This window comes from Coenobita brevimanus, chromosome 44 (genome assembly GCF_032717465.1).
Source record: "Coenobita brevimanus isolate Jiangsu-jjx chromosome 44, ASM3271746v2, whole genome shotgun sequence".
NCBI classification, from domain to species: Eukaryota; Metazoa; Arthropoda; class Malacostraca; order Decapoda; family Coenobitidae; genus Coenobita; species Coenobita brevimanus.
The window spans coordinates 48,887,814-48,911,202 of NC_136997.1; the positions used below are offsets into that span (position 1 = coordinate 48,887,814).

The following is a 23,389-nucleotide window of genomic DNA, read 5'->3' on the forward strand; positions in this document are numbered from 1 at the left end:
AACGACAACAACTGCTACTACTACTATTACTACTACTACTACTACAACGACAACAACTACTACTACTACTACAGACATAGTGAGAGGAAGGTGAGAATTAAGTACGTTGCTGACTGATAGGCTATATAAAAGGAAATTATTTTGCTATTGTTTTATATCCTTTATTGCCACATCTGTAGTGTAGGGCCCCAGGGCTAGGAAACTTGATCAAGCCAGACATTCAGAGCAAGATGGCCAGTCGCACATCCCTGAGCGGCATTACATACTTGCCAGCCAATACACTAAATGGTTTCCCGATCGAGATTCATAGTCTTGTCAGCGTGCAGGTAGGCAAGAGTTACAGGTTTTTGCTCTATATCCGGTGAGTGGATGGTGGTTGCATCCCCGATCTAAATGCGGGGATATATTTGGACCTTGAATAAAAGGGTTATAATGATACTGGGTTACTAACACTGTATATGAGTCTAAGTTAGCCGTATACGCAAAGGAGAGTACTTTTTCCTTGGGTATGGAGAACAGTAATTTGCTTACATAAGACTGTACGTAATTAGTATGAACGACAGGGTAAGAACATATGCTCAAGCAAGAATATGAAACGACAGATACCAGCGTCCACTTGAATCATCCATCACAACTCGAGTTTTGAACTTAGGTTCAGATCAAATGCTGATCAAATCATGCGCTACCACTGGCCCGATCTTCAGTAACCACTAGCTAACCAGTACGTTCGTTAAAAATGCTTTACGCCTGGCACAGCCAGGTATCGTATGAACCTTATCAAGCTGAGTTCTTTGTCTCTCGAACCAGACGGTTGATGAATTACTAAAGGACATGACGCGCTCGATAAGAAGATACGGACAAGGCCAACGTTATCAGTGATTATCCGCTGAAATCCCTCATAAAGAGGGGTTTCCCAGCTTCCACCAGATGTTTTTAACGTGTACTTTCTAGCATTACTACTGTCTGAATTTAGTTAATGCAGTGAAAATTAATGCTCGAAGGAAGCAAGATGGATACATCTCTGTAAAATACATGAACAATCGAAGTCAATACTGCAGGTTACGCGAACTGTTCGATTATACGCAGTCTGATGAGGTTCTGCTATAAATTTCCTTTCCCTGACCACGGCAGCCAATTAACTATGCGATCATCGCCTTTGCATGACCGTTCCCACTGATTACTTATAAATAACGAAGTCAATAGCGCGGATACGGTGGACGATCGTCAGATGTGTGTGACGTCATGGTCCGGAGTACTGACAAGTTTGCGCTGTCTACGCTAGATATGGGGAATATAATTTTTAGTTCGTTATGATTTTTTGCGTCTATATAAAAGATGTATATCCGTATTCTAGAGGTATTAACAAAGTTTTAGTCATATTATAGGATTCTGAAACACTTTAAAGAGACTTTCTGGAATTTTCCATGTTTAACACTATTATAGCAGATGTCAATAGCAAATTTAGCGACAGTAGCTGATTCAGTCTTGGCAACGCTGATATCCAGTGACGTAGTTCCCAAAACAGACCGATTGCGCGGGAAAACGAACGCTTCAGGGAATCAATAATTTCAAGTGGATCGTGACTTCAATAAATGTTGAGAGTAACGCGAGTAGAAGGTTGAATTAGCAGGGATTATGAAAAGCAGTGACTTTTGGGCTGAAAATGAGCGGATAAGAGGCTAGAGGGCTTGAAATAAGATAGTCTCGCCCTGGAGTGGATCTGGCCTGAGGAACAGCCGCCGTGTTTACAAATTTTACGTCTTTGCCTTTGGGTCACTCCACTTTAAATCTGATGATGCTGAAGGTGGGTATGACTCTGTTTGGTCACGTACTCCAGTCCATAGTCCAAACTTAGACGTATTGCCTCGGAAAATGGTAGAAAATGGAGAGAATAGGGAGAAGTAGAGGAATGTTATGAAGTTAAGTGACAGGAGGGACCGGATGTGCGGTAGTTGTCAAATTATTGGCTAAGCTCAGGATATATTTAATCACCATGGATGTAATATTATACTTAGCTTATTAAGATTAGCTGTGATATAGTGTAAGGTAGTCAGGTACTTTGCTTGTGTCAATGAATTGTTTATTTGAGATGTGGGTTAGTACTGAATGATGGTCAAGTTCAGGTTCATGGTCATTTTCCAGAAACGAGGTTACGGTATATATTTATCAAAATAGTAAGGTGGCTACACTTGTTTTTTATATATAAGGTGTTTTTGGTGGGTGTTAATGAGTGATTACCACTTCATGACTTAACATAGGCTTCAACTGAAAGATATGAGGTAGAAATCATGAAAAATAACTTTTTTTCCAACTTGGTAGATTTAAAAGGACATTTACAATTTAGTAATGGTAATATTCAATAGAAATGTTCGAAAATTTCTTAGATAATGTGAAAAAACATCCAAACTTTCTGTTCATGTACCTGATGTACTGTAAGCTGATGTAAACTTGTTTGTGCCAAGGCTTCGTTCAGACTGAAGTCAGTTTAGAGGACGGAAATGAAGCTCAACTAACTGACTGTAACTGAACTGAACTTAGCCTAATTTGGATACCAGGTGTTGCAGAATACAGTAAACTCACTTATCTGGTATAATACAGCCAAGCTCTTTAACTTCTTAACTTCAAGATGTCTCCCTGTGTTGAATGAATTGTCAGGTAAGAGCAAGATTAAAATACAAAATGCATACTGTTAAAGGGTTTAACTGGCAGATATAGATGACTAATGAAACTGCAATGTTTTACAGCCTGATGGTTGACCACGATGGTGAGGCCGGTGCATTCAAAGCGCAAGCTCTTCAGTGCCAACAAGGAACAGAAGGAAAATGAACATGGTAAGTGTTATCAGTGTGCTGCAGATCACATAATTAGTCATTTCCTAGAGCCTGTGATGTGTGCAGGCAAAATGCTACTTAAGTGAACATCTTTTTGAGTATATGATTGAGGGGGTAAAAAAAAAAAAAAAAAAAAAAAAAAAAAAATTCTCTTTTGAGGTACATAATTGTATAATAAGCACAGGCTGCTAAGTGGAACTTGAACTTCTTTCATCACCAACTTAACAATGAAACAACTGAAAGTGAAACACATTCAGTGAGACCTCTCTGTAGTTGGAAGAAACTGAGAACTATTTGCATGTGAAGAAAACTTTGAGAGCTGTTTTCTGTAAATAACAGTCAGTAGGCTTTCATTGCCCATGACTCGGAACTTAAGAATCATGTGCCAATTGTGATGCTTTTGGAAGTGAAACATGAGCAGTACTAGAAAAAGATGTCCACATCTTTGTGCTTTCTGTAGTGTAACTAGTGAGTTGGATATGTGCTGTCACACTGCAGGACAAAACTCATGTAGAGTTAGGCTATAAGGACACTTGGTCATTGAAAGTGTTAAGATTATGCGTACGTAGGGTAAAACGGTAATTTTGCCGTGATCGATGGTTTTTGCTAAATACAAACTGCCGCATGTGGAATAGCTATTGACATTTTTATTGTTTTATCTTTACATTCAGCTATTATGCTAAGGATACCTATATTCATTTTTGTCAGTAAAAAATTTTGGCCCATGCCACAAAAAAAAAAAAAAAAAAAAAAAAATAGTGTCTTGCAACGAACTTATCCCACCCATTGGGGTTTTCTTTATGACCTATTTAAAAATATATATATATCTTCCTGTCATTAAAAAATGAAATGTTACATGGCATAGGTAGCCTAGGCTATCATACAGTAGGCCCTATGCCATATACTATAATGGGCAAACGTTACATCGATGGCATCCATCATAGTTTCACTGATACTGAAGTGGCTGGCACAGTTCGAAGTTGGTCAGGGGGGACTCCTTTAGGACACCAAGGATATCTGACACTAGTACACAGCACTCTTCTATTCGTGTTGCCCACTGGAACACTGTCCTTGGTCCTTCAGGAGCCATGAAGCTTAGGTCCATGTCACCCATCTCAGTGTTCTGCATCAACACAACCGCTATGTACCATGTTTAATCATACACAACGGCCACGAACTTCCCAACTTCATCACGGAGACTGTCCACTGGCTGTAGTAGTATACTGTAGGCCTACACGTGGAAAATTTTTGAGGAACTTGTAGCCTTCCCAGCCCCACAAACCAAGAAATCCTCCTCTACACAATTCACTCAACATATGAAAGAAAAACACTCCCAACCCAAGCACCTGAAAGGATAGGGGCACTCAAACACAGGTAATTAAAATAATTAGGCCACCTTGGTTGCAGCAGCAAGGCTGTCCTTGGTGTAGGACTTCACTTTCATGCAAACGCATTTACACAGCATTTTCTTCTGAATACTGGATGACTCATTGGGTAGGCTACCATTTGAATTCACCTCAAAGTTTTTCATTCTTTCGTTGCCAGACGCCATGTATCCCAAATGGGGTGGCCAACGGCTTAGAGTTAATTGTTTTACAGGGAGGGGCACTAATCCTCCACCAACCCCACTTGACACGTAGGGATGCCAACAGCATCTGGTGTTCCCAGGCGGTCACCCATCCAAGTACTAACCAGACCCAACGTTGCTTAACTTCGCTGATCGGACGGGAAGCGGTGTACTCAACGTGGTATGGCCGTTGGCGTATCAGATAATTTTTTAGTGATCTGAAACAGAGAGAAGAATGTTAACATGGCCTGAAACATGTAAATAATGGGTAATTAGAATGTATTTAACCACAGGGACAGTCCGCATCATCCAAGGATTTACCACTATCTTGATTAAGGTGATGGTGGTTGACAGTTCACATAATGTATTATGGCCGAAGAAAGATGATTCACTTTATAGATGGAAAAGTCCTGTTCAAGGACTGAGTGTGAATTACTTTGCACTACTGTTTGTTATTATGTTAGATCATGTCTAGCACCATTAAGGCTTTTTTACAGTTGCAGGTCATCTTTGCTAAAATACCATATATACTGTACAGCATGTATGTGTAGTTCTTCCATTTGAATAATTTTGACATTTTATCAAAACATATCATAATGGTGTATTTAGTTTGTAAAAAATTTAATATTCCTTATTTCCCTTTAGCTAATGGAGAACTAAGGATTTGTGGGCACCCAGAGCACGCAGGGCTCTCAGACACCACCAATAGCATCAACATTGGCAGTCAGAAAAAGACTGGGTCAGGTGGCAGGTGCGGTGGAGGGGGTGGGAGCAGTGGGGGCAAGACCATGGTGGGGTGGGCAGAAGATGTGACCGCAGCCCACCATACCCCCAGCCGCCCAGTCATGCCCATGTCAGAGAGGCAGCAAATTGCACTCCTCATGCAGATGTCATCGCCCTCCCCCCCAGGTTGGTTCTACAGTTACACTTTCACCAGCATCACATTAATCCAGTGTTCTACAGTAAGTCTGTCAACAATTAAGCTAAAAAGGAGCTATCACACCCTTGTCATAATGCATCCAGCTAAATGGATCCCCTGTTAGTTCCATAGCCTCATCAGCTTCCATACCTCTCTTTTGTACATTCACATTTTACTTATCCATCCACCATCCTGATCTGCCACACCTTCTCCCAATTTCAGACTTGCTATCATATAGCTTATGCTGCCTGCATCCATTCTCACCATACTCTAATGCCTTTAAAAAATAGCTTAGCATTTCTGTTGTCAGCTTGATCAAACTTACCTAATATTTATAGTACCATACAGTACTTTTTTTTTTTTCTTTAAATTTCTCAGTACCTTTTTTTTCTCTCTCAGTACTCACGTCTTAAACTTAATTATCTTGTTTCTCCTAGACAAGGCAGAGCTGAACCGGTCAAGCAGTCCTCGAACCCCAAGCACCCCCAGCTTTGGCCGAGGTGTGAACAAACGTAATGAGCGCGGCGAGACACCTCTACATGTGGCGGCCATTAAGGGTGATACTGACCGCATCTCACAGCTGATCTCACAAGGGGCAGAGGTTAACGCTACTGACTATGCAGGTAACACACATACCTGTACTGGTAATTCCTCATGTGCAGTAAGAGATGTGTTCTTAAATATCACAAGACCTTATTAGCTGCCTTTAAAGGAGACAGACACCGTCATGCTGTCTGAGGTCATTGCTGCTGACAGTGCAGGTAAGAGACATACAGGGAAGATCTATTTTAATCCCATTAACCTGGTGAGTTCTTTATTATCTTCTTGCTGTCCCCAAACTCTTATTGACCTTGACATTCAAACTAGAGGGATTAGATACAGCTTTCATGAACCCCTTCACTACAAGAGATCAACCTTGAGCAGAATAAAATCATCCGGAGATAACAGTATTAAAGCAGTACTGTATGTCATCAGATTCAGGGGTTTAAGTGTTTAAAATACAGTACAGTATTGCAACTTTTTATGAACATTTGTATCTCACAGCTAATCTCTCAAGGTGCCAGGGTCAGTGTTCTGCCTGTGCTGGTAAGAAATACAGGTATACAAATAGTCCTTGGTACATGTCAGTGATGTTTTCTGTAATATAGCAACATTTTATGTACAGTGGAGGCACTGACGATGACCCTACATATGATGGTGCTGTATCCCCTGGGTGGAGTGAAGTGTCCACCCAGGAACAAAACCACCTTCATATTTCCCTGCATCACATCATGGGTAAGAACACTGGTCTGGTCCTGATGAGACATTGTCTACCACAAAAGGGTGCCAGGTCCTCACACAGAGTATTGTACTATACCTGTAGTACAGCCCTACAGAAGCATTTGCTTTCCTGTGGTCAGCAGGTTTGCTTGGCCAGGGAGATTAAGTTTATGAAACAACAGGAGCTACAGAATATATGTGTACAGTGGATGCAGCTGTTAGTGGTAGGCAGTGGAAAGTATTTGTGAGAAACATATCTCTAAATAGCAGTTCTGGTCATTTTTAATGTTTTAATTTTTCAAAACCATTTATCAAATGAGTTTTTAAATGTATGGAAACATCTTCCAAATTGTATGTATTACTTTATACATGTATCTACTGTGTATTTTTTACATCGTTGGCCAATTAGAAAAGAAATTTACTGGTACACCAAACTGTTGACAGCTTGGTCATTCATTGTGTGGCTAGTTGTTACATGGATATAGGGGAAGGGTTTGTCTGTGTTGCCCCCTATGTGTTTGGCCAACCCCTGGTACTCTTACTTCATGAATCCATGTAAGACACTCTCATCTTACCTGTTGGAGGCACTGGAACAGGAGCTTCACCCAAGGTTTGATTAGTCACGCCCCTGTATGAGATGCGGTAGTGTAAAGTGAAAAGAGATCACATACCAGGAAATTTTGAACTGAGGTCAATGTAACATGGGTTCAGTGGTGATAGGGAGGGGGCCAAGGGCCATATAACCCAAAATCTCATTAAACATTTCTGTCACCCACCTGAAGTATGTCATAGGCCAGTCCAAGTTATCACCACGGGTCTCCCCTGGTGCTGGGAGACATCTTGAGGGCCTAGAAGATCACTCCAAGTCCTCAGGAGGAGGTGAGGAGCAGTGGGGAGAATGAAGAGGTGAGGCAGAGGTGGAGTGAAGTGGCTGTGTAACACTGAGATCACAAAGAAGACAGTCACAGCTTTGGAACACATGAGCGAGTGAATGAATGAGAGAGAGTTTTCAAAAGCGTGGTGCAAAGCTGGCTGTGTGCATAGAGACCTCAGATTGGGGATCTGTGCATGTAAACACTGGGGAGCCATCTTGGCTCAAATGTTGGACTGTTGGCCTGCACAGGTGGCACCGCATACTCACAGGATTGTTGTACATAGTCACCGCAATTTTTGTGTAAAGGAATTCCACAATCGTTAACCTGAACCTGGGTATAAGTTTTACCTTTTTAATCATTCTTTCGATTGATCGGATGTTGGGATATGATTGTACTTGTCTGTATATGTATAGGGTTGCTTCAGTGTTTGTGCACTTTAATACAGGCTCATCAGTGACGTTTGTCTTAGATTGTGACCTCAGGGATATGGGACTGATTAAAGAGGCTGCTAGAATTTGAGCAGGAAGGAGAGCCACCATTAGGTGACTATGGCCAACACATGACAGCTTTTTGGAGCCTTTATAAATGAAGCAAAATGAAAGCCGTTATGGACAGAAGAGGTTGAATGGAGATAGTTCTAACCCTTTTGTTAAGAAGAATTCCCTGAGTGATGTAAAATATCTGTTCAGTAGCTAGAAAGAAAAGACATTAGCATAATGAAGAGGATATTACAGTATTCCTAGCCAAGTGCCCCCAGGAAAATCCTCCTCTCTTATGGTGGGGACAGCTCTAGTACAGTATAGGTATTCTGTTTCAGCTAATGCCAGAGTATTGCATGTAACTGAGAGTAAGTTATCAGAGCCTAAACAGTGTTAATCGTGACATCAGTAACTATCATAACTGGGGCAACTGTAATATGCTGTATTTGTACTCTTTTTCTAGCTAATACCTGATAGATTTGTTTAGCAGAGAGTCGTAGGAGTCTGAGTGTGAGTCCAGCCTGTCATGTAATATACCTCCCAATATACAAGAAGAGGGAGATGGCTCTTTTTTATTTATTTATTTATTTATTTGTTTGGTTGGTTTTCGGACCCTTGCTCAGTTTGTTTGGGACTGGTCTCATGTTAGGAAGATGCAGTCATGAATTTAAATTCACTAATTAAAGCCTTTTCTCAACACCCACATAGCCAAACCTACACTGTCTCCTCTTTCACTGTCTGGGCCTTGTACCTGTCTTACCATCCTCCACCACAGCAACCATGTCTTCTGTTTCTCCATCTGTGCTACCCTCCTGACACCCATATCTACTCTTTGTTATTTTATCCCTACTCCTGATTTTCTCACAACATTGAATTATGAGAGTGTTTAATGAATTTACACGGCTGTATGGTCATGTGTGTTACAAAGATATGTACCGTATTAGAAAAATCATTTATTTATACGTCTTGAAGTTTCATTAATTTATAGTAATAAGGGTTATTTATTTGGTTGCTTTGGAAAGAAAAAAAAAAAATTATGGAAGATGGAAAACAAAAATGCACTTAATACAGTATACATATTGGCAGACTGATAGCCTATTATTGTGAAACTTTGTAAGTGGTATGAGAATTTTGTTCAAAATTCTCACTCCATTGTAGCCTCCCCTGAATCTTTTTGGTTGCAAATTCTGTATGAAATAAAACATCAAAATATGGGTATCCAAGTCAGATTACTGCTTAGTTAGGGTGCTTAGAGAATTTAAAAATATACTGTATTGAGCAACATAGCAGTTGCTTATGTAACTACCAGCTAGGCTTAATTAGGTTACGCTGTGTTATATAATACAAAGGTTTTTAAGTATTTTATTGTATTTTAAAAGCATAGATCACAAACATATGCATTTTATAAATCATAAAGCGTCCAGAACAACACTGTCTCCCGTTGCCTTGTTTGAACTGGCGCCATAGAAAGAAAATGGCGGAAAAGCGGGGGAAGCGCATTCGCTCGTAACATAAATGTGGGAAACAAATGTAAGTTTCTGCAAAAAAAGTTACGGAAAATTAGACAGCAACATTTTTAAAAATGAAATGTGTACGGGTAAATCAGTTTAACTCTGATATCACACAATAGTAACTTTGAGCAACTTAGAATTTTGTAGTGTTGCAGTGTTGGTGGTGCGTTGTTTTCGTTGTTTGGCCTGTGTAAGTGTTTGTCGCCATTTCTTGCCTGATGATGATGACTTCAGAGGTAGTTAAGTGTTTAATAGACGCAATGGATGCCTGATTATGGGTGGTTTGGTGGGCATAGGTGAATTAAGGCGTGGCGGATGACAAGGGCTTTGTGTGGGTTGGATGACCTCTGGCTTGGGCGTCACTTCGGGGAAATTTCTCTCAAGGGGCCGGATAGGGTTGCATTAGACCCTATTTATCGTCTCAGCCATTAAGTTATGTCTATTATTTATTCATCGTGACGCCAATGACTAGAAATTACCCCTATATTTTCCATTAAGTTCTTCACAATTAGCTTCCACATCATCACTAGCCCTAGGTGTGGCGGAGACAAATTTGGAACAGATTTATCACATCCTTCAGGATTAAACAACACGATAGGTTTTTAGCTTGTTAATGGAGTGAGTGGATGGTATTTTAGTATCAGGTGTTGTGAATATAGGCAAGGAAGAGGGGGAATAAAATTGGAATAGTTTGTGGTAGTAAATAGGGCAGAAATCTAGGGCAGCACCCATTCTGATGATGCAGTACTGTAGGCCTGTTGTATTTCCCCTTCATGAAATGTATCCTTATTAAAGTTAGAGGCTTCAGTGGCTGTGGAAGTATGTTATTTTTAACACTCATGATGGCACTTCATCCAAATAGCACAAGCCAAGCCAGTTGAACCTAACCTAATTATGAAAGTAGCATCCTTCAGTCTTAATCTTATTTCTGAAGGATTTGATTGTCTGTGGATTTGCACTGTAGTAGAACATAATCCTTGCCAGAAACTTCTCAATGTGTGTGAATATGGAAACTTAAAATTTTGTCTGAAGTAGGATATACAGTAATAGAACCCCATCATCCACATTCTTGTTGGCTGAGGAAGTTCCCTAACCTGTTTTTCCTGCCGACATCTCATGGTATGGCTTATTAGATTTTTTTAATGTGATATATGCAAAATATACTGATGATATTTGGTTACAATAACAAATAGGAGAAAATTATTGTGTTGTATTGGCATATAAAAGCTACCTGATAAGGAAATCCACTAATCCTAACTAGGATGGTATGAGAAAAGAGAGGGAGAGACCACTGAAGCAACGGGTAACCATTCAGAATTTTGGTGATGGCCGCACTGAGTGGCAAAATTAACTCGCATACTGAAAAGTTGTATGTCCACTCTAAATAACTTTATGTGTAGCTATAATTCTTCCAGTTAAAACAGTTTCTGACTGGCATCAGGCACAATGTTGCTACATTCTTCACGTCAACTGTATCTCAGTATTCTTTTAGTCTAACCATGGCACATTTTGAAACTTCATTATAAAAGGAAAAAAGAAATTGACGAATGTTGAAAGATAATTGAACCCTTGTGTATGTTTGTAATCCTTCCAGAGAGGACAGGGCTAGGTTGATGATCATGGAGAACAATAGAGGTAAAGATATAGTGCACATAAACATAATTATTAAAAAGAGTCAAGTACAGTACTGTATTACCAAATTAATACGCATGCGATGAAATACAGTGCTGAATCAGTGGTCATTTACCGATTCAGCATTTTTAATTGGAATTATAGGAAGCGTTAGGAGGAACACACTGAGGTGGTTTGGCCATGTGGAGAGGATGGAGGGCGAAAGACTGACGAAGAGAGTGTATGTGAGTGAGGTGGATGGGGGAAGAGGGAGGGGGAGGCCGAGAATGAGATGGAGGGATGGGGTGGAGAGGTATATGAGAGAGGGGGGTGTGAGTTGGGAGCAGGGCAGTGAGATGGCGGGGGACAGGGCGACTTGGAGGCGATTTGTTTGTGGCCACCCCAAACGGGATTGAGGCGTCTGGCAATAGATAGATAGATAGATAATTTTTATGACTGTATAGGTTCATGAACACCTAATCTGATATCTGGTCAAAAAGTTTTGTTTAATATAATAAAAGAATACAGAGCAAAAACTTCATTAAGCAGAAGTGCTTTGCCTTTAGCTCAGCAACCCTCCTTCACAGATTTCTGTTTTGTTTAAATATTGATTTAATCTACAAATACATTCATTTGCACCGTAAATCAATATTTATGCAAAACAGAAGTCTGTCAAGGGATGTTGGTGATCGAAAGGGGAAATGCCTGGTAACTTTAGCTTGTTTTTACTCTGATTCCTGATCTTTTTTTAGTAGTTAAATTAAGTCAATCAATCAGTCATTTCCTGTGGCACCCCACGGGATGCATAGGGCCTCAATGAACTCTCATCCACCAATATTTGTCTCTTGCCATCTCCTTCAGGTCCCACCAACACTCCTCTCCTGCTTCTTTTTTCATTGTTCTCAACCAGGTTCCCTCGGCCTACCTCTACCTCTTCTTCCTCTAGCAGTCCACTCTGGCACATCCTGTATTAAACTACTTTTTTTTTTTTTTTTTTTTTTTTAAACCAGATTTCAAATATTTAGGTGTTTATGAACCTATATGTTGATAAAATATACAGTATTTTCCTGTTAGAATTGCTGATGTGGTAAACGACCACCAATTCGGTATTTCATCGCACCAAATGAATACAAGGAACTAATCCTGACTTTGGGATTGACTGTTTAGGAGGATAAAGACTGGTGAAGTTATTGAGGAAATGGTGGAAATATCTTGCATCTTTGAAGGGTCTGAGTTCCGGTATTGATTCAGCCATGGCAAGAGTGGAAGTTGTAGTGACCAAAATGAGGTATTGTCCTTCTGTACACTTTGTATTGTGCTCATGGATCTTTAGTTTACTTTGATACTGGGTTGTTCTTTGTTGGTAGTTTTTCACTGAATATGGTACAGAACATGTAGAGAGGATGGAGGGTGAAAGACTGACGAAGAGAGTGTATGTGAGTGAGGTGGAGGGGGGAAGAGGGAGGGGGAGGCCGAGGATGAGATGGAGGGATGGGGTGGAGAGGTATATGAGAGAGGGGGGTGTGAGTTGGGAGCAGGGCAGTGAAATGGCGGGGGACAGGTCGACTTGGAGGCGATTTGTTTGTGGCCACCCCAAACGGGATTGAGGCATCTGGCAATAGATAGATAGATAGAGACATTTCTTTCCAACAGTCAGGTAGTTTTGTGAATTTGTGAGGAAGTGTTAGGAAACAGAATAGTATAACATTACTTTTTGCACTCTCAGAGAGCCATAGGCTACTATGAAGTAAAATACCTGTAGCAACACTTACGAAGTACTGATGCAGAGATAGCCTAAGAGACAGAGACACTGCCTTAACTAGGATGGACAAGAACTGGGTCATTTTTGGCTTATGGTTTTTGATGGTGTGGGAGGGTTAGTGGTAACACCTCCCTCTCACTTATGCCCACCTGATACCTTCCTCCACTCACCCCACATTAGCTTATTAGCCAGAAATGACCCAGTATTATGTACCTGAGCTAAGGCAATGTATCTACAGTAGAAATTTTTTTTTGGTCCACACCTGTGTATATATTTATCAGTAGAAATGGCAGTTAATATGACTTCCCTTTTTCAGGTTGGAGCCCTCTTCATGAAGCATGTAATCGGGGTTTTTACCATGTCTCTAAGTTACTGATAGATGCTGGAGCTGATGTTAATGCCAAAGGTCTAGATAACGACACACCGTTGCATGATGCTTGTGTCAACAATCATTTTAAGGTAAGATGCTCAGGAATATGGTAAGGTATGCTGGTATGTGGTTACGTAGTTTAAGTTGTATTTTATTTTCTCCCTACGTGTCAACAAGTGGGTTGGTGGAGGGTTAGTGCCCCTCCCCGTAAAACAAATAACTCAAAGTCAAATGGCCACCCCTTACGGGATTATGGCGTCTGGCAATAGATAGATAGATAGATAGATAGTATTTTATTTTATTTTTTTATTTTTTATATATTATTTTTTGTCAGATTTTAGTTGACTGGCTTTCTTATGCCAACTGCAGGGTTTGCATTCATTAAATCTGTTAATGTTGTAATCAGTACTTCACATGTGTGGTGTGTACTTTTTCCTTAATACATTTTGTTTCTTTCTTTGTGTCAGTTGGTGCGGCTGTTGTTGAGATGTGGTGCTGGAGTTGATGTTGTGAACCGACGTGGTAAGACACCAAGGGACGTGTGCCGTTCCCCAGGTATTGTTGCGTTGATTGAGGCTGCTGCAAGAGGACATCTCCAGGAATTAGGCTCATCTTCTGGAGACGACCTTCCTAGCCCATTGAAAGGTAAACAGAATCATCGTAATTATCGTCACCATAGTCTACCTTTTCCCTCCTAAGGATGGGTGTGGTAGGTTGTGGAAAAGGAAGGAAAAAGCACAAAAGAGGAAGAACTATCAATGCCATGCCCTGTGAAATGGGCTTGACTTTAGTTCTGTTGTATATTTAAATATAGCTGTTGGTTAATTAGGTTGTGTTAACTGCAGTTACTATGAGAAAGTTTTTCTAAAGCAAGGACCAGTACAGGTTTTTGTAACCGCATCACTACAATGACTTATTTTAAGTAGTTGATGCCTGCTGCAACCCGATGATTTCATTCAGCTTGAGTCATTGCACATGCCTGACATATGTTGATATGGCAGCTCTACTATACACATTGTCTGCTTTCATAGCTTATGTATTGAGGGTGTTAATGAAAGCTGTGTTTAAAACTTCCAGTCCAGAAAGCTCCCCTAAACAGAATTAGACAGTAAGAATAAAATGAGAGATGTTTTAAGGACTAAAAGAGTTATGTCAGCACAGATACAGTAGATACTAAATTGACAGTAACCTCTTAATTCCCTCACAACCGTAAGCCGTGTCTGAGCTTTGTAAAATTGTCGAATCATGAACAGAATCATCATCCCAGCTTTACTCAGAGTTGAAAAGATGGGAGTGAGTTGTGATTCATCACCATTATTACTGAACTTTGGATTTTGAATTTGATGTGATAGGAAGCGTTAGGAGCAGTACACTGAGGTGGTTTGGCTATGTGGAGAGGATGGAGGGTGAAAGACTGGCGAAGAGAGTGTATGTGAGTGAGGTGGAGGGAGGAGGAGGCCGAGGATGAGATGGAGGGATGGGGTAGCGAGGTATATGAGAGAGCGGGGTGTGAGTTGGGAGCGGGGCAGTGAAATAGCGGCGGATAGGGTATTTGTTTGTGGCAACCCCGAACGGGATTGAGGCTTCTGGCAATAGATAGATAGATAGATTAAAACATATATAATGCTAACATAATGTGAAAATGCAGGCAGTTGTCATAAGTATTTTTTATTTATTTATTTCCTGCTAAGCAACGTTGGGTCTGGTTAGTACTTGGATGGGTGACCGCCTGGGAACACCAGATGCTGTTGGCATCCCTACGTGTCAAGTGGAGTTGGTGGAGGATTAGTGCCCCTCCCTGTAAAACAATTAACTCTAAGCCGTTGGCCACCCCGTCTGGGATACATGGCGTCTGGCATTGATTGATTTTTTGATATTTCCTGCTAAATCATAAGATAAAGGAGAAATGACTGTTTAAGTTCCATTACTGCTCGTGAACCTGATTTGTCGGTGTCCTCCAGTTACGTAGCTACCAGGTGTGCATTATTTGTAGAGAATTCTGATGTAGTATGTATTTCAGAACTCATACCGTAACAAGGACTGACTGTATTTATCATATATATTACAGTATTTAAGTATCACTTTTTTTTCTCCTGTTCTGTAACTACTTCTCATACTCTTGTTATTTGTTTATTTATTTATCCCTCTGTTATTAGACTTCATATTAAAAAAAAATCCTTCTCCATTGTAGGTAACACTTGCAATAACATGTCTCGGCGAACTCCTCCTGCCAACAAGTCAACGGAAGACAAGCCAGGGGGTGTTGGAGGAGGGGGCACTGGAGGGAGTGGAGGTGGGGTGCCTGGTGGAGGGGGTGGAGGGGGCCCTGGCTCCCCCCGAGTCACCTTACGACTACCAAATACCACTGTTACACGTACACCAGAGAAGCCACGACCACATGACACCAAGTGAGTCTTGTTATTTTGAAACCCTTTAGTTAGTTAATGTATTTTTCATCATATCCTTTATACTCTCAGATAATTTTATTCAGCTTAAGGTACACTTTATACTAGAAAGGGTAGACATAACCCCTTCAATATCAGAGGCCATTCCCAGGTTGAATATAATTGTCTGGTATCGGCAGGAATAAACGAAAAGGATATCGTCCAGCTTATTTTTAAATTGCTACCAAGGGGAATATGATCATATACTGTTCACTGGACTGAACTGTTGGTAATATGTGGTTCTAGAAACCTTTCGTTAACCTCGTCAGTAGTTTATTTTCTCCTTTCCTGAGGAGAGAGACTTCTAGCCAAAAGGTTAGAGACTTACTCGTAATCCATTCTGTATGATTGTGTTAATTCTTTTCTTTGTCACCACTATACTACATCCCCCTCTCCTTGCTGCTTACAAAAGAGCCTTTACAGTGTATTTTTGGCAAGTCAGCCTCTCATTTACTGGTTGTCACGTTTTTAGTGCACAGTAGCTAGATGGAAGCTAGATCAGCGTGTTTATTCCAGTGTTGTCTTGCAGTTTGTTTTTGCTGTTTTCAGATAATTTTATGTAACCCAAGAGATTTGACCTATGAAAGGAACTGTTGAATGTTATTTATGTCCCCTCCAAATTGAGAAATCTTAAATTTGAATGACATTGTTGTTCAGTAAGAAAATAAGTCATTATAAAACATCACTGGATTGAAGGGGTTGGTTAATATAAATTTGTCTTTTGCAGACCTTTGATGGAAAATAGCGAGGATGTTTATGAATTCAAATGCAGTAAAGATGAAGGGAGAGGGGAGGAAGAGGAGGACAAGACTGCTGCCCCACCCAGAACAGAGCCAGGGCCCACTGAGGACAAAGGAGACAAGAGAGTAAGGGAGGCAGAGGCTGAGGAAGATGAGGAGGCCAGAAAGAAGAGGAGAAAAGAAGAAATCAAGGAAGGTCCAAAGGGTGTTGGAAGAGGAGCAGGACGGCCTATTGGTTAGTTTTTCCTTACTGTAGTTGTTGCGTGCATCATTTACCGAAAATAAAGTGCTGGAACTGATGTATAATAATTGGCCCGGTGTACAGTTATTGGCTTATTGTTTAGAAATTACGTAATTATTGCTGACCTAGCCTGTGTGTAATGTGTATCCTGCTGCTAGAATTATGGTTATTATAGAATTATGGTTGTTATAGATTGGTATATAATATTACAAGTCTACTAAGTACTGTATTAAACGAAAATAGTTACGGATGAGAATATTGTTAACCTCCTCAGCATGGGGACACCTTTCTTGTTTTAATTTTACATCCATCAGATGATTTCATTCAGCTTAGGAGAGTGCTCAGATTGTGAAGAGAAGGCTGTTATCACATCCCTCCAGTTCAGAAAATTTTTCCATAGCTGAATGAAATTGTCTGAAGGTTGCAAGTTTACATTTAAAAAGTATGACACTAGAATTTTGTCCCAACAGGAGCTCCAGACAAGACTCTAAAATCTGGTGGCCGAGGCAGTAGTGGGAATGCTAGTGGAGTTGGGTTGATGAAGCAAACTGTGGTGGCAGGTGGAACAAGCAGTATTGGTAACAATGGTGGTGTTGGTAATAGTTTGAGTGGGGAACGTAAGAGCCCCATGGGGTCGGCTGCTAATAGTCCAAAACCCCCAAGTACCAAGACTGGTGGAGAAAGCAGTGATACTGAGGATGATGTCAAGAGTGAGTCCAGTTCAGGAGCAGGACCCAAAGTTCCCCCACTGAAAATTGTGCTGGGGGGTGGGGCGGAACAGGAACCCAACACCCGTAATGGCAAAAGTTCTAGCAGCCGCCACTTACCGTATGTTGTCAATACCAGCTCTGGTGAGGAGAAGGAGGGTCAGCCTGACACCAAAGAGCCTGGACAACCTCCCAAGGTGAATTGTGATGTATGTTCAGCTTTCTGTTTTTGTTAATGGTTGGATGAATTATGTATGGAGAAGCACATGACGAATTTGGTTCCTCACTTTTGACCTGATAGGCAGTGGAATGACTTTTAGCTGGCCATTATTATAAAGTATATCTGTTACTAAAACACCCTTAAAATGCACATTGAAGATTAGACCTGTGAGATGAAGCAAGGAATCTGGAGGGTTGGATGTTGAGTTAATGTTGGTCCCATTTTGTTGGGCTTGCTGTTAATTGTTCTCTGTCTAGTCTGCTTTCTCTTTCCTCACTTATATGGACTCAACCTAACCCCATCTTTTGGTGATTACCGTACTATGTTTATGGCACTTTGCGCACTGTGGTCATGAGTGCCTGATAGTATTGGTGGATGTCAGGTTTGAATATTCGTCAAATATTCATTATATATGTATATATACAGAATTGGATTTATGTTTAGGCTGTAATGTGCTTTAATTTCCTCTTTTCTCTTTTTGACAGACTGAGGAGCAGGGTGTAGGCAACAACAACAGTAACAGCAACAATAACAACAGCAATGGTAACAGTAATAACAGTAGTAACAACAGCACCAACAACAATAATAGTAACACCTCCTCCACCACGAACAATAACAACAGTAGTAACAATAACAACAATAATAACAACAATGGTAGCAATGGGAATAGCAGCTCTGGGAGTGAGAAGGGTAGTGGCACTAGAATCACTCGGTCACAACGCGGTGGCAACTCAAGCTCAAATGATGAATCAACATCAGGTGGGAATACTTGGATGAGTTTGTATGTTCAGTCTAGCTTAACCCTTTCAGTACGGTGACATATTTTTGTAACTTATTCTTGAGACTGCCAGAAAATTTTAGTCATTACATTTTAGTCATACAAACTGAATAGTATAATCTGGAGATAGGAAAACAAAATATGTTATCATTATGAAGATGTTAACTACAGTATGGTGATAATAGTTTACCTAATTTTTGCTATACTCAGATGTTTTTATTCAGCTTAGGAGAGAGAAAACAGGGGTTAGATATATCTTTCAATAATACATTCGGTATAAGAGGCCATTCCTAAGTTGATTAAAATCATCTGGAAGGAAGAAGAAGAAACTAATTGTAATATGTCACCAAGTTAATGGGTTAATTTACGTGTTTTTATTGTCATTTTCTGCTTTATCCAAAGCATTGTTTATATTTTCTCTGTTTGCGTGAAGTGCTACATTCTTGTCATGATTATTCGTTTTTTATGTACAGCGTAAACTGGGGTGAATTCGGATCTGGTTTCGAGTGTTTCTTCTGATTATTATTATTATTATTATTTTTTCATGGTGGCACTGACCCATTGTGTAATGTCTTCATGCAGAGGTAATAAGATTGGCCACCACTGGTCCAACCATGTTTTATTTATTACTCATATCGCTATGTTTTCTGTAGTAGAAACAGTTCAGAGCACATGGCTCTAATTAGTATGACAGTATCTGTTTCATTTATGCTTAATTGGGTACTACATGCAGACTGGCGTGAATTCAGACAGTGGTAAAATGGTACTTCAGATCTGAATGTTATGCACTGGGTATTATGCTGCACATGAGTCTGGAGCACTGACAGGAGAGTGAGATGAATTGTGCAGGGAGAAAGTGATGAAGGTTAGGCACCTCCCTTTTTTTTTTTTAGTGGATTGACTGTTGCAGATTGTGTAGTGTTATATTTATAATGGTACATGACATTTGCAGAGGGTTGTGATTGTGAGATGGAACCAGGATTCCTAGGGCTCTAAGTGATATGTGAATGTATGGTTCAGTTCACTGGGCATGCTGTTAGTAGTTCCATTATTTGGCTTTCCCTTGCCTTGTCTTCTGGATTCTACCTCACCCTGTTCTACAGTGGGGGTGGGGGAGTTCAGGATGGTGATGTAATAGTGCAGGTGTGTGAGGACAGGGGGGAAAAAATATTAGCCTGTTTGGTAGTGTCATTAGATGTTGCACCAATCTTTAAATTTTATATTCTAAAGCCTGGTCAGTGAACATCCATTCATCCATCTCCCAGTCCATTATTGTCCCATCTGGAGCATGAGGGTTTGGGTCTTGGATATTCTGAATTTTAAGGGAAATCTGACTTCATTTCCTGGGCAGCATTATATCTGCAATAAACCTCAGCCATACCTAGAACTTAGACCCATTGGGGCTACAGATGAAGCACCTTAACCCACCAAACACCTAGTACCTGTTTTTTGGTTATAGGGTTACCATCCAATGAACTGAATTGTTTACTGCATCACAAGAAACCATTTGGCTTGCCAGTCAGTACAGAATCATCTAAAGGTACCACTACATTGACCAAGAGGATGGTTGGCATTCTCACCTACTGATGATAATGTTTCATTAAGTAAATGTTTCTCACATGATAGAGCCATAAAAATGGCAAATAAATTCTGTGTACACCAGTCAAGGTAGAGCCTCTGATCTGTTGGAAAATCTCTGGTGCATTGCCTCAGTTAAAGTGGAATGGCATAATGTATACCCACATTAGGCTCTCCTGGGTTCGATGTCCTTTCAAATGATTCATAGAAGTGGTGCTGTTCATTTGGTACTGTTGGTAATTCAGAATCATTGGTCTGTGGGTTATATTGTTTCACTATACGAGTATTGAATAATTTTATTAGTGGGTGTGCATTCCATTACTTTGTAGCCAGCTCTTATCTTTATTATGCTGTGCTGAAGTACATGAGCAGCATCATAAACTAGATGCAAAAGATTTATTTTGTGCTAGAGTAGCCCTGTGATTGGAACAGCTTGTCTTATTCTGACTAATGTCATACAATTTTATTAAACAGGGAGTCCAAGTAGTTTTAGGGCATTAATACTGGTTCACCGTACTTGTACTGTAAACTTTTTTGGTCAGAATAACTGGTATTTTTATTCCTGTTAATGACAGGCAGTTTTGTTCAACTCACACAGTTAAGGGAACCAGAGGGTGTTAAGGAGCTCAGTGTTATCACAATACAGGTGATAAAAAAGAATATCCAAATTCACCTCATACGTATGGGTTTTCTGTGCATCTGTGTAACTGTCCGAATTCACCCCAGGGATCTGTTGTCACTCAAGGTTCAAGGTGTATTTGGACACCCATATTAAAATTATTAAAGTTCATCCATCCATGATCCAATCCTATGTTGCCCCATCAGGAGCGTAGGGGCCCAAGGGTAGGCAGTTCACTCCAGATATTTGGTGATGGCACTGGTTGCTCACCTGTCAGCAGCACAGTGTGAAGAATTAAATTCCATCCAAGTGTTTGACCCATTTGGAGAATTGATTGGATTTTTTTTTTTTTTTAATGGTTTTTCTAGCCCATTAGACCAGCTTGGAATAGGGTACTTAATCCTTTCAGTCAGTAACTTTTTTTTTTTTTTTTTTTTTTTTTTTTTCCCCAAGCAATTTTTTGCAGCATAAAATAAACTTTCCAGATTGGAAGGGTTAGGAATATTCTTCAATTATCCCATCTCAACATAGGTTCCCCCAAAGCTGAATAAAATCACCTGATTGTAGCAAGATAAATCCATGAAACACATGACCAGATTCATGAGTTAACATCGAAATCATTAAAAAAGCAGAAAAAGAAAAGTAACCTTTTCATTGTCTGAGAATGCATTACATTATTTAACGCAGGCCACTTCATGACTGTTTTGCTCAATTGAGGCAAATTCAGGTGGTGAAGGAAATGGAAACTTACCTTATTTAACTCCTGCAGTGCCTGAATTTCCCTCAGCTAGGTTAATAGTCAGGACTTTGTATGAAGAAAATATCAAAGTGCATCTCTGGCAGTGAGAATGTTAAGAAATAATTAGATAAAACTTGTGAATTCACCCTGGTTTGCATTAAATTGGTATGATTCTTAAGGTTTAGTGTTCAGAAAAATAGAATAGCTGTCAGTTTACAGGAAAGCTTTAATGGCTGTATTGTTAAAACTGAATGGAGGAAAATGTAAGGAGGCAGTTGGTTTTTGACAGCCGTTATTGTAACATTTGCGTTCATTAGGTGTGATCATCCTGCATCCCACATTACAGTGACTAAGGTTAGCAGTTGCAGAAAAATTAAACATATTTATTTAGGATATACAGTATGATGAAAAATTGTGGACTTTTGCACACCTAATGCCCATATTGCTATTAGCTATATAAGCCATCACACCTTGTTAGAATGTTCTAACTGTCCTTTCTCTGCAGCAGCCTCGACCTCTGTTGTGAAGACTGAGCCCTGTGTATCAACCTCAATATCAGCCACAGTGAAGGTGGAGGAGTCCGCTCGACCTCCCCAACCCACCATGGAGGAGGCGGTACACCCACGGAAACGGAAAATCAAGATGAAGGCCGAGCCAGAAGCAGAGCCACCCCCAGTTTCCCTCGTAGACCAGCCCATGAGCAACTGTTACGAGACCTTCCTTAATATTAGAAAACAGGTAAGGGAGGTTTAACAGCTCGCTAAACAGTATCGTCATAAAACTTCTGTTTACTGAATTACGGTATGGAAATAACAAGAATGACATTAAAATTACATCATAGTTAACCTGGAGATTTAATTGGGTTTCTGTACGCTAAACAAACTTGTCATAAGATCCTCTTTTCTGAACAAAAATCTGGCAGCAGCAATAGTATAGCACACTTTTGTTAAACAGTCATTCTGTATATGATCATTCACTTATATGGTAATGGAGAATTTAGGATTTTTTTTTTTTTATGCTCAGTTTTCTTGTTATTCCGAAGTTTTTCTCACGTATGGTTGCTACGCTGCTAAATTCATTTTACTCTATGATCAAATCATTATACGATTGGTTTTCAAAAACACCCCAGTTGTAAAACAAGGGTGTGCTGTGTATCATTATACTAAAGCAGTAAACGTTTGTCCATTGCATCAGATTGGTTAAGTAGTAGATTTTAACTGAATCAGGTAGTTTTTTATTTTATTATTATTGTTATTATTATTATTCCATCCATCCATCCTTCATCCAATCCTACATTGCCCCATGAGGAGCGTAGGAGCCCGGGGCTAGGCAGTTGGTCCAGACATTTAAGATGTGAGTGACCAGCCTCACTCATCCCTGAGTGGCATTACACGAGCAATAAACCCCAACCACCCCTTGGATATAAACCTTCACCGGCTCAATCCGATTGGAGCGCCTTAATTACCCACTAGACCACCAGGCGCCAAAATTTGGTTATATGGTTACCACCCAGCATAGTAAATGGTTTCCTGGTGTACAAGAAACCATTTGGCTTGTCACTTAGTGTAGAGTCACCCACAGGCAGAAGGAAGAGGAAAGAATGAAGGAAAGAAAGACAAGAGGGAGTGTAAAGGTACCCATAGGCAGAAGGACAAGGAAAGGAAGACAGAAGAGGATGGAAGGATGGAGGAGAGGAAAGGGCAGACACCTGACAGCAGCACTACATCGAGTGAGTGGATGGTGAGCGCCCCCACCTACCACAACTATTATTATTATTGTTGCTGTTATTTTTGTTTATGTACTTTCTACAGTAAGCCCTTGAGTTACAATGACTGTTTGTGATGATTTAGACTTACAACGTTTTAAATAACATTAGGAAGTGGTTCATTTTACACAACTGATATTCATATTTACATCAATATTTCACCATAAATAATCAAGTAAAGATAAAACTATGACATGAATTGCATTATTAATAGCGTGTGTTGAGTAAGCTGTTCACATGGTCAAGGAAGTGACCATGTAGGTCAAGGATGCAGGCAGCGATGCTCAGTCCTTATCTAACCCTGCCAAAACAGCACGTGAAGTGCTGTCTCATACTGCACATTGTATCTGGTAACATTAAAATTGAAGATTAA

At 40.2% G+C, this 23,389-nt stretch overlaps 1 protein-coding gene and 1 non-coding gene across 2 annotated transcripts in view; one reads left to right on the top strand and one right to left on the bottom strand.

The window, feature by feature from the left end:
- Nucleotides 1-1,753: 1,753 nt before the first annotated feature.
- Nucleotides 1,754-23,389, top strand: part of LOC145398190 (uncharacterized) — a 28,865-nt gene continuing 7,229 nt past the window's right edge. The window contains exons 1-12 of the mRNA XM_080271145.1: nucleotides 1,754-1,804; nucleotides 2,745-2,831; nucleotides 5,044-5,307; nucleotides 5,755-5,940; nucleotides 13,132-13,274; nucleotides 13,653-13,830; nucleotides 15,377-15,445; nucleotides 15,506-15,593; nucleotides 16,357-16,604; nucleotides 17,081-17,526; nucleotides 18,023-18,296; nucleotides 21,757-21,989. Of these exons, the coding sequence (XP_080127271.1) occupies nucleotides 2,762-2,831; nucleotides 5,044-5,307; nucleotides 5,755-5,940; nucleotides 13,132-13,274; nucleotides 13,653-13,830; nucleotides 15,377-15,445; nucleotides 15,506-15,593; nucleotides 16,357-16,604; nucleotides 17,081-17,526; nucleotides 18,023-18,296; nucleotides 21,757-21,989 (2,199 nt within the window). The 5' untranslated portion in view covers nucleotides 1,754-1,804; nucleotides 2,745-2,761. The remainder of the gene's footprint in view (nucleotides 1,805-2,744; nucleotides 2,832-5,043; nucleotides 5,308-5,754; nucleotides 5,941-13,131; nucleotides 13,275-13,652; nucleotides 13,831-15,376; nucleotides 15,446-15,505; nucleotides 15,594-16,356; nucleotides 16,605-17,080; nucleotides 17,527-18,022; nucleotides 18,297-21,756; nucleotides 21,990-23,389) is intronic.
- On the bottom strand, nucleotides 4,475-4,593 carry LOC145398221 (5S ribosomal RNA). Its single transcript, XR_013897079.1, has one exon. It is a non-coding gene; the product is annotated as a 5S ribosomal RNA (ribosomal RNA).